Source organism: Pelobates fuscus, chromosome 4 (genome assembly GCF_036172605.1).
Source record: "Pelobates fuscus isolate aPelFus1 chromosome 4, aPelFus1.pri, whole genome shotgun sequence".
Taxonomy (NCBI): Eukaryota; Metazoa; Chordata; class Amphibia; order Anura; family Pelobatidae; genus Pelobates; species Pelobates fuscus.
The window spans coordinates 130,038,046-130,050,403 of NC_086320.1; the positions used below are offsets into that span (position 1 = coordinate 130,038,046).

Consider the following 12,358-nt stretch of genomic DNA (forward strand, 5'->3'; position numbering starts at 1 on the left):
ATTCGCAAATAGAAGAAACACAAAATAACTGTCAGTGTCCCTGGGTCTGGTTCTCCATGTAAAATCTCACATCGTGGAGTTTCAAAGATCATGAGAACGGTGAGAAATCAGCCCAGAACTACAGGGGAGGATCTTGTTAATGATCTCAAGGCAGCTGGGACCATAGTTACCAAAAAAACAATTGGTAACACACTAAGCCATAAAGGACTGAAATCCTGCAGCGCCCGTGAGGTCCCTCTCCTCAAGAAAACATGTACAGGCCTGTCTGAAGTTTGCCAATGAACATCTGAATGATTCAGAGTAGAACTGGGTGATAGTGTTGTGGTCAGATAAGACCAAAATGAAGCTTTTTGGCATCAGCTCAACTCAGCTCATCAGCAGTGTTTGGAGGAGGAAGAATGCTGCCTATGACCCCAAGAACACATCTTCACCATCAAACATTGAGGTGGAAACATTATGCTTTGGGGGTGTGTTTCTGCTAAGGGGGCAGGGCAACTGCACCGCATTAAAGGGACTGTGGACTGGGCCTGTCCTGTCAAATCTTGGGTTAAAACCTCCTTCCCTCAGCTAGGGCATTGAAAATGGGTCATGGATGGGTATTCCTGCATGACAATGACCCAAAACACATAGCCAAGGTAACAATGGAGTGGCTCAAGAAAAAGCACATTAAGGTCCTGGAGTAGCCAGTCTCTAGACCTTAATACCGTGGAAAATCTGTGGAGGGAGCTGAAGGTTCGAGTTGCCTTAATGAAAGCATCGAAACCTTAATGACTTGGAGTAGATCTGCAAATAGGAGTGGGACAAAATCTCGCCTGAGATGTGTGTAAACCTGGTGACCAACTACAAGAAAAGTCTGACCTTTGTGATTGCCAACAAGGGTTTTGCCACCAAGTACTACGTTGAATGGGGTCAAATACTTATTTCACTCATTGACATGCAAACCAATTTATAACTTTTTTGACACGTGTTTTTCTGGATTTGTTTTTCTTCGGTCTCTCACAGTTAAAATACACCTATCATTACAATTATAGACTGACCATTTTTTTGTCAGTGGGCAAATGTTCAAAATCAGCAGGGGATCAAATATTTTTTTCCCTCACTGTAGTAAGGAAGACCAGAACTCCTCAGGTAAAGGTTGGGTGCAAACTCCCAGGATTGTATTAAATTATTTTTAGAGTCAAAAGAAAACAAAAAAATATTCAGTTGCAACACAAATTACAGCTTCAGGATATTTGTTATAACCAGTGTGAATCCAGAAACATGTTGGCTTCTACACAGGGCTTTGTCAAGTCTAGGTATCAATAAAACACAGGATGTGTGTGTGTGTATATATATATATATATATATATATATATACACAAAATATGGGATACAGCTGTTAAATCTAAAAGGAAATTAACAAAATATAGTGTTATAAGTTAAAAAATAAACAGATGACACATTTATTGGTAGCAGTTACAGAATATATATAAATTATTAGCCTTCAAAGTGCCTCCCCTGATGGTGATTGGGGTGGTAATGCCCTCTACCTGATGATTGCCACAATACAGGAACATGGAGATCTGTGTGATTAACACATTATTTGGGGTTGCTGCCCCTAGTGGCAATCAAAGATCACAGCTGCTTTTCCCCTATAGTCACCAAAGATCAGTAACTAAACACCAAAATTCAAATGGAAGGTGATAACTTCCTTTTATTTGCAAAAAAGGTTAATAATAATAATAATAAAATAAGCAAATAAGGTTCTGTGTATTTTGTCCTCACGGACCAATATCTTAATACCAAATTACAGGTTACAAAATAAACAAAGAATGTAGTCTATTTCACAGTTCTCTTAAATATGGTGAGTCACACATATTCATTAGTGGCGTGGTGGGCGTCTTCTCCATAAGACTTTGGATTCATGATCTTGATGGGTCCTTTATCATATCCTTTATCACATCCCTTCATAGGTGAACTCCCATCTTGCAAAGCTGTAACTAATTGTCCACTAATTGCCAATTCCTCAAGTCCCCCAATACACACTTCTGTGCGGTTCATTGATGACTTCCTCCTTGTGTTTTCGTTTTTATTGCCAATAAAAGGAAGTTATCACCTTTGAATTATAGTGTTTAGTTCCTGATCTTTACTGCCAGAAGGGGTAGTAACCCCAAAGCATTTATTCTTCACATGGTTCACCAGCTTCCTTGTGGCTTTATTGTGGCAATCATCATAAAAGCGTGCACTACTACACACCATCACGGGAGGCAGCTTGAGGGCTAATAATTGCTATATATTCTGTCAGTGCTACCAATGAAAGTGTAATCTATTTATTTTATGACTGTATTTAACTATATTTTGTTAATTAGCTTTTAGATTTAACAGATGTATCCCATATTTTGTGTATATATATACACATCACAAAGTGAATAATAAGATATGTGATCCCTATGATGTGCATCTAGTGAAACTTGTAAAAAGATATGTATCATGTAATGTATACAACTGCAAAATAAATTTGTTCTCTGTGTTTTTAGAATATTGCTCAGAAAAAATGATTTCAAAATAATTAAAATACATTTTATAACATAGCAATGAGGCACTATATACAGTGGCAGTTAAACTTAAGGCCTTTTGTCCCCGATTCCCTCCACACAAATACAGTTTTTCCCACTTCCCATGGCAGGGGGGTCTTCTACCCAGGATTCTCTGTACCTGGGAGTCCCTGGAAATATTCCTGCCTCCTGGGCTCCCAGGCACAGAAAGCCCGCCAAACCACCATTGTCCACACAGAGTGTCCCCACCAATCTCAGGGACCCACGGAACAATAACCGACATGAACTGTCAGTGCTACCAATGAAAGTGTAATCTATTTATTTTATGACTGTATTTAACTATATTTTGTTAATTAGCTTTTAGATTTAACAGATGTATCCCATATTTTGTGTATATATATACACATCACAAAGTGAATAATAAGATATGTGATCCCTATGATGTGCATCTAGTGAAATTTGTAAAAATATATGTATCATGTAATGTATACAACTGCAAAATAAATTTGTTCTCTGTGTTTTTAGAATATTGCTCAGAAAAAATGATTTCAAAATAATTAAAATACATTTTATAACATAGCAATGAGGCACTATATACAGTGGCAGTTAAACTTAAGGCGTTTTGTCCCCGATTCCCTCCACACAAATACAGTTTTTCCCACTTCCCATGGCAGGGGGGTCTTCTACCCAGGATTCTCTGTACCTGGGAGTCCCTGGAAATATTCCTGCCTCCTGGGCTCCCAGGCACAGAAAGCCCGCCAAACCACCATTGTCCACACAGAGTGTCCCCACCAATCTCAGGGACCCACAGAACAATAACCGACATGAACAGCCTCCGTTCACGGGGTCCATGGGTGAAACCAAGCAAGGGAAGCGTCTACTTTCAGAACACAATGCTCCCTCTGACCGGCGTTCGTCTATGCGAATGCTAGCCACCCAGGGAAGCAATCATTAGTTTTACACTTATGTTGCAAGTTGCCAACGTTCTAATTGATTGGTGTGAACACTCCAAGGGGTGCTGGGGAGGTCCTGCTGGGGAGGTCCTCATTCAGGAGCTGAAAGAGGTGGAAAGCTATTTGCGAATGCTCCCCCTGGATGTCATTCATCTAACAAACGGGCCGCCACCCAGGGGCGTCACGCACCGAGGCTTCCCTTGTGGTTTGTGGTTTTCACACCTCATTAGCGAGGTATGAACATTCTAAATAAACATTCTAAATGGGGTATTGGAGTGGTCCCCATTCAGGAGACGAACAGGCTGCATTCGTACGCGGTCTCCCGAACGTGGAGCAGGTAAAACACACAAGTAATCACGAATACATGGGGAACATAGGTAAATACACTACCACACTTCACGGTTTAGTGCTGATCCCGCTACAGAGGGCAGATAAAATAATTAGTTTTCCTTACTGCTATTTTGAATGATGACAGTGAACTTGAGTTAAGAATAAAGAAACTGGATTCAAAAGCAGTACTGGAAGACTGAAAATGCAGAGTGATGTACAACATCTGCCAAGAAGCATTTGACACTTCTCAACCAACACTTCTGACAATTTATTGTATTAGATATAAATTTGAAGCAACAGGTTAATGCACTGAAATCTGGACATCCTAGAATGTCTATGTCATTGGAATATTAGATAAAAGTTTCTTTGACATTTGTGAACAGCCGAAAAAGTCCACATCACATGCGCCTCAGCAGCTATTCATAGAGAACATCCTTGCAATACTTAATGTGTAAACTGAAATTTAAGCTGTACTGTCCAATACTGTTACATGGTCTTGTGGGGGATGACCCATACAGTTGGTTGCAATTCTGTGAGATGATGTGTAATGAAACCTCTAACAAACCAGATTTTATTGATAAGATCATCTGCTCAGATGGGGCCTCTGTAAAATGGTCAAGCCATACAAAAAGATGTAACTGTGTGCAATGGGCAGATGAAAATCCTCATTTGATTATCACATCTCAACTGAATAAACCAGGTGCCACAGTGTGGGGTGTATTGTCCTACGATACGGAAACAGATTCCGTAGCGCTTTACAATATTATGAGAGGGGATATAACTATAAATTGGACAATTACAAATAAACTTACGGGAACAATAGGTTGAAGAGGACCCTGCTCAATCGAGCTTACATTCTATAGGAGGTGGGATGTAAAACACATTAGGACAGGAATTTGTAGTCAAATAAAGTGGCCTGCTCTTTAGGAGAGAGCAAGAGACAGGTATGTGAGGTAGAGGTTGTCTTGGAGGCCATAAGCTTTCCTGAAGAGATGGGTTTTAAGGCACTTCTTAAAAGATGCAAGACTAGGGGAGAGTCTGATGGTGGTAGGCAGGTTATTCCATAGGAAGGGAGCCGCCCACGAGAAGTCCTGCAAGCATGAGTTGGCCGCACGGGTGCGGACAACGGACAGGAGGTGGTCACGGGCAGAGCGGAGAGACCGAGAAGGAACATACCTATGGATCTGTGAGGAGATATAAGAGGGGCTAGAGTTGTTCAGTGCTTTATAGGTGTGAATTAGTACCTTGAATTGACTCCTATAGCATACAGGAAGCCAATGTAAGGACTGGCAGAGGGGTGAGGTGTGAGAGAAACGACTAGAGAGGAAAATCAGTCCGGCAGCAGCATTCATTTCGGACTGTAGCAGTGCAGTACGGCTTTTGGGAAGACCAATCAGGAGAGGGTTACAATAATCCATGCGGGAAATTACTAAAGCATGGACAAGCTCCTTGGTAGTATCTGGTGAAAGAAAGGGGCGGATGTGGGCTATGTTTTTAAGATGGAATCTACAGGATTTGGCAACATGCTGGATGTGAGGCTCAAAGGTGAAGCCAGAATCAAGTATGACGCCAAGACAGCACGCTTGCAAGGATGTACTGATGTGGGTACCACAGACTTGAAGGGAGAGCGAAAGAGGAGGATCAGTATTAGGAGGAGGAAAGACAAAGAGCTCAGTTTTAGAGAGATTGAGTTTCAGAAAGCGCGAGGACATCCAGTCAAAGATGGAAGAAAGGCAAGCAGTGACACGTTGCAGGACGGCAGGGGAGAGGTCTGGGGAGGAGAGATATAACTGGGTGTCATCAGTGTACAGGTGGTAGTGGAATCCAAAAGAGGTAATAAGTTTGCCAAGAGAGGCAATATAAAGAGAAAATAGAAGGGGACCAAGGACAGAGCCTTGGGGGACTCCAACCGAGACAGGATGAGGGGAGGAGGAATCATTAGAAAAAGAGACACTGAATGAGCATTGGGAGAGATAAGAGGAAAACCACGAGAGGACAGAGTCACAGAAACCAAGCGATTGAAGAGTTTGAAGAAGGAGAGCATGATCAACGGTGTCAAAGGCTGCTGAGAGGTTAAGAAGAATTAGTATGGAGTAGTGGCCTTTGGATTTAGCTGCAATTAGGTCGTTAGTAACTTTGATAAGCGCAGTCTCAGTAGAGTGGAGAGGAGAGGGCGGAAGCCAGATTGAAGGGGGTCAAGGAGAGAGTTGGAATTGAGGAAATAAGACACACCGGTAAAGATAAGTCTTTCCAGAAGCTTTGAGGAAAAAGGGAGCAGGGATATTGGACAATAGTTAGAGGGGGTGGACGGGTCGAGGGATTTTTTTTAGTATAGGTACTACAGTGGCATGTTTAAGGTCAGCAGGGACAATGCCAGAAGAGAGAGATCAGTTGAAGATGTGTGTTAAAGCAGGCACGAGACAAGTGGAGAGAGATCTAATAATGTGAGATGGGACAGGATCCAGTGGGCAAGTGGTGGGGCGAGAGGAGCAAAGAAGAGCAGCCACCTCTTGGTCAGTAGCCAGGGAGAATGTCTGAAGGGTAGGAAAGGCATGATCTATGTGTGGTTGAGAAACAGAATGGCAAGGAGGGGAGAATTCTTTCTCGCTCCACCACTTAACCACTCGATCCTGTCCCATCTCACCTTATTAGATCTCTCTCCACTGTAGGATCATTTTTCTTCAATAGAACTGTGAATATTAACAATTACCTAAACCTGTTGTGCACATGGTAGTGCCACAACAAGAAATAGAGCTAAGTTGTCAAACTGTTTTTCAACCAAGATGGGGCACCTCCTTATTATGCTTTTGCTGTAAGGGACTAACTTGACAACAACTTCCCACAGCATTGGTTTGGACAACATGGCAGCATTGAATGGCAGCCACGCCCACCTTACTTATAGTATCGAATAACATTTTTGAAAGGTAGCCCCAGACAATGGACAAATAAAAGAGTTCATCTCAGAAGCATTTGTGGACATTCATGCGGACCAGAATTTGTATCATACTGTATGTCACTGTGTACTGGCCAGGAAAAATGTAATAAAATGCAAATTAACTATTTTGTTTATCTACTTTTGGGCTACCCTGTATACAAGAACTTCTGTAGTTGTAGTTCAGCAACATCTGGAGGGCTGGAGTTTGGGGAAGCCTGGTTTAGAGTGCGGTCTTTTAGATTGTGCATGTTTAGATTTAGGACACAGAAGATCCTGTCTGTTGGCGGTTTGAAATACAGACAATTCTTTAGAAAACAGTTTTTTTTGGTTATGCTCTATGGAGAATTTTTTTAATCATCCCCCTCAATCTAATTTCTCAACTTTCATTATTATTAAGTGGCAAGTAACAACTGCAACCAGTGTATTTTCTTTTGTTGATTGTTGCCTTAATAACACCATCCAAGTAAAATATAAGTCACCCTATGGTATTTGAAACATGAACATTGACTTGTTCTGAAAACAAAATAATATACCCCACTACCCTCTGAGTAAGTCTAAAAAATTTACCCTGTACCCTTTTCCCCTCAGTGTGGGCAAGGGTGTCCCTTACAAATCTCCCAACCCAGTGGAACAGAGGAAGCCTCTGGTCCTAATTGTTTAGGAACCAAATGGTGCTAATGTTTCCCAAGAAGCTCTATACTTTTTTACCTTAAATATGACTGGGATGCCCAGTCCCTATAGATTTCCATGATAATTCCTGTAGGTAAGTACATTAAAAAGGTTTTACAGCTTATGATTACATATTGTGATCATTTGAATTGCTCCAAACAAGTTAAAATGAAGCCAATTAAATTAACTATGCTATCACATTTTTTCAGTGACACCTGCACATTAAAAACTGTTATTATCACTTACCTTTTGTACCCTTTCGCATTATCAAAGGGGTAAAGAATATCCTTTATTTGAGCTACAATGTGCTAATTCTCTTTTTTTAACCACTTGCAACATTTACACTAAAACAATTCTACCTGGACCAAGATAGTTTATGATTTAGTAAGTATGAACTCCATATGGAGATGCAGTGATGCAGAAATATCTATAGATGTGGGTATCATGAGCAGTGATTTATTATTTCTGAACTGATAGAGTTCTGACAGGGCATGCAGCTTAGGGAATTGCTTTCAAATAGTAAAGTATTTTCCCCTCAGGGGTATTGTCTTTGACATTAAATTCAATGTTTTTTAACCTAAAAGTGATCTTTGTTCTTTGGTGCTTTATTTAAAAATCATTTTAGAAGAAAAAACTTATAATTTCATGTTTTACATTTGTTATGCAGCTGTACTGAAAGTTAATACTCTTTCCACTTATATTTTTGTTTATATTTCCACAGGCATCATTCGAACAGCCTTACCTAACATGGACAGAGAAGCCAAAGACCAGTATCTTCTAGTAATACAAGCAAAAGACATGGTGGGGCAAATGGGCGGACTGTCGGGAACAACATCTGTTACAGTAACACTAACAGATGTCAATGACAACCCACCACGATTCCCACGCAGTAAGATTTTAATTTCTTCTTTGAAAATGTGCTGACCTGGAAATTTATATTTGCTGTAAAATCTTTTCCTTTAGTGTAGAGCTTAGGCAGGATTTGTTTCTGTACAGGGCACCTAGTTCTGGATAACGTTTAGATGCAAGTTTTTTCTATGTGTAGGCGAAAAGATAAATTGGGGTCTAACATAGTGATGTACCGAACTGTTCGCCGGCGAATAGTTCCCGGCGAACTTAGCGTGTTCGCGTTCGCCACGGCGGGCGAACATATGCGATGTTCGGTCCGCCCCCTATTAATTTACTAATGCTAAGTAAAAATTACTTAGTATTAGTAAATTGTGCCCCTACTCGCAATATCGCGAGTAGGGGCATGTCTATTAAACAGTGAGCAGCCTGAGCGGCGGGTGGGGGCCCTAAAATTAACAATAAGGGGGGACCTATTGTCCCCCCCCCCCGGCCCCCACCCCTGAGCGGCGGGTGGGGGCCCTAAAATTAATAATAAGGGGGGGGGACCTATTGTCCCCCGCCCGCCCCACCCCTGAGCGGTGGGTGGGGGCCCTAAAATTAATAATAAGGGGGGGACCTATTGTCCCCCCCGGCCCCCACCCCTGAGCGGTGGGTGGGGGCCCTAAAATTAACAATAAGGGGGGGACCTATTGTCCCCCCCGGCCCCCACCCCTGAGCGGTGGGTGGGGGCCCTAAAATTAACAATAAGGGGGGGGACCTATTGTCCCCCCCCGGCCCCCACCCCTGAGCGGTGGGTGGGGGCCCTAAAATTAACAATAAGGGGGGGACCAATTGTCCCCCCCCAGCCCCCACCCCTGAGCGGTGGGTGGGGGCCCTAAATACAAAGGGGGGTGCCCTTGTTAACCCTTCCCCCCCAAAAAAAAAATGATCTACCTACCTACCCCCCTCACCCTAAAAATAATGAGGGGGGGACCTTTAACTAAAACCCTGTAAAAAAAATTGATAAAAACAACTTACCATTTGATGTTTTCTTTCTTCTACAATCTTCTTTTTTCAGCCCCAAAAAAGGCCCAAAAAAAACCATAATAACCGACGCAATAAAAAAAAAAAAAAAAAAAAAAAACGACCGCACAAAAAAATAATCCATCTTCATCCATGGAGGGCTCCGCGCAGACTGAGCTCTGCAGGGCGGGGGAAGGCTTATAAAGCCTTGCCACGCCCTGCAATTAGGCTAAGAACACTCTGATTGGCTGGTTTAAGCCAATCAGAGTGCTCTTTGTCATTTTACACAGCGTGGGAAAACTCCAAAGAACTTTCCCACGCGTGTAAAATGACACAGAGCACTGTGATTGGATGGCTTGAAATCCATCCAATCACAGTGCTCTGTGTCATTTTACACAGCGTGGGAAAGATAAATTTCCCCACGCTGACAAAGAGCACTCTGATTGGCTTAAACCAGCCAATCAGAGTGTTCTTAGCCTAATTGCAGGGCGTGGAAAGGCTTTATAAGCCTTCCCCCGCCCTGCAGAGCTCAGTCTGCACGGAGCCCTCCATGGGTGAAGATGGATTATTCTTTTTGTGCGGTCGTTTTTTTTTTTTTTTTTTTTAATTGCGTCGGTTATTATGGTTTTTTTTTTGGCCTTTTTTGGCGCTGAAAAAAGAAGATTGTAGAAGAAAGAAAACATCAAATGGTAAGTTGTTTTTATCTATTTTTTTTTACAGGGTTTTAGTTAAAGGTCCCCCCCTCATTATTTTTAGGGTGAGGGGGATAGGTAGGTAGATCATTTTTTTTTTGGGGGGGGGTTAACAAGGGCACCCCCCCTCCCTTTGTATTTAGGGCCCCCACAATAGGTTAATTTTAGGGCCCCCACCCACCGCTCAGGGGTGGGGGCAGGGGGGGACAATAGGTCCCCCCTATTGTTAATTTTAGGGTCCCCACCCACCGCTCAGGGGTGGGGGCCGGGGAGGACAATAGGTCCCCCCCTTATTGTTAATTTTAGGGCCCCCACCCACCGCTCAGGGGTGGGGGCCGGGGGGACAATAGGTCCCCCCCTTATTGTTAATTTTAGGGCCCCCACCCACCGCTCAGGGGTGGGGGCAGGGGGGGGGGACAATAGGTCCCCCCCTATTGTTAATTTTAGTGCCCCCACCCACCGCTCAGGTCCCCCCCCTATTGTTAAATTTTAGGGCCCCCACCCGCCGCACAGGGGTGGGGGCCGGAGAGGGGGAGGACAGTAGGTCCCCCCCTCATTATCATTATGGCCCCCACCCGCTGCACAGGGGTGGGGGCCGGGGAGCGGAGGACAGTAGGTCCCCTCCCCTCATTATCATTATGGCCCCCACCCAAACCCAGGGGTGGGGGCCGGGGGGGGGAGGAGAGTAGGTCTCCTCCCCCCCCCCCTTCAACCACTATTGTGGGTTTTAAAATTCGCCTGACTATTGAAGGCTATGGCGGTTCGCACGGTTCGCCGGTTCGCGAACATTTGCGGACGTTCGCGTCCGCCGTTCGCGAACCGAAAATTTTATGTTCGCGACATCACTAGTCTAACAACATACCCAAGTATTTCAAAGAGTGGACTGCGGTCAGTGTACTATTTGATTTTGTTTTGATGGATAGGTGAGAATTGTGTAATTTGTGTAATTTAGGTACTGTTCCAAAGATCATTGTGACAGTTTTGTCAGTGTTTAGGAAGAGTTTGTTTTTTGTAAACTTTTCTACTTCTGTAAAATGGTCTTGGAACACAGCCTCAAGCTGCAGTAGATCGGATTTGCTCGCATAGATCACTGTGTCATCTGCGTACATGTGTACATTTGAGGATTTGCAGACATTAGGCAGATTATTTATAAATAATGTAAATAGTGGGGGTTGAGAATGGAACCTTGGGGAACACCACACTTGACTGGGAGAGGGAGGGAGTCGTTGTCAGAAATGGACACATATTGCGAACGATCCGATACATACGATCAAAACCAGGTTAGCGGACAATCACCAGTACCTGAGTTTTTGAGTTTGTGCAGTAGAATTTCGTGGTCTACTGCGTCGAAGGCCTTTGCAAAATCAAGGAAAATAGCTTCAGTTAGGTCTCCTTGTTCCATGCCAGTTGGGATGTCATTACAAACTTTTAAGAGGGCAGTTGTAGTGGAGTGATTCGGGCGAAAACCCGATTGATCAGGGGTCGGATAGTTTGATTGTTGGTAATACTCATAGTTGCGTATGGACAAATTTTTCTAAGATTTTTGACAATACTGGGAGCAATGATATTGGGTGATAATTCACACCCACTTAGAAAAATATACAGAGTAAAAAGGATATACCACCTATTGCAGATATAGATATGGTGGTTACATCTGTAAAACAAATGAGACATACATAGTGTTTTCCATATAGGTAAAAACAAACAATTGTATCATATGAGGATTGAACTCACAAGGATGGAGCTTCTTAGGCTCTATGTACTTCGCTCTCGGGTGCCTATTCAGGCTTTCGATAATTTTCAGTTGAAGACCCAGACTCCACGAATTCAAGAGTAAATAAGGGTTTATTAATTGATAAAATATTATATTAAAATATTAATAATATAGGACAAAAATAGGCAGATATATGTATAAAATACAGCGTGGTATGGTACTGCAATAATGGCCAAAATTAAAAGCAGCAAAGCACCACAGCATATACACAAAATAACAATACCGCCAAATGAAAGTCCCAGTAAAAAGTCCAGTAAAGTGCACTGCACTTTTACTCTCACCTTACACAGCGGGGCATGCAAATTCCAAACTTGTAGAAGTCCATACTGAAAGAATTCAACTGCACAGTCTAGATCTGGGATAATGTTTAATCTGTGCCATGGGAGGTTCTTGATGTCATTAAGAAAGGATTCAAGATTACATTTTTTGAAGGTCCTGGTGATTTTAACCTTGGGAGAGGATTTAGTAGCCTTTATTTTGTGCATGCAGTACACTAAACAGTGATCACTGCAACTGTTAGGGAGAACACCGGCCTCCTGGATTCTATCAGGAGAAGTGGAGAGAATCCAATTGAGCAGGGTATGGTTATGGCTTTTAATGTTTATGCGAGTTGGAGATTA

General features: G+C 42.8%; 1 protein-coding gene across 1 annotated transcript in view; it reads left to right on the plus strand.

Annotated features, from left to right (window-relative positions):
* CDH7 (cadherin 7) overlaps positions 1 to 12,358 on the plus strand; it is a 219,269-nt gene that overhangs the window by 115,213 nt on the left and 91,698 nt on the right. Inside the window, exon 4 of the mRNA XM_063450474.1 lies at positions 8,143 to 8,310. Coding sequence (XP_063306544.1) covers positions 8,143 to 8,310 — 168 coding nt within the window. The remainder of the gene's footprint in view (positions 1 to 8,142; positions 8,311 to 12,358) is intronic.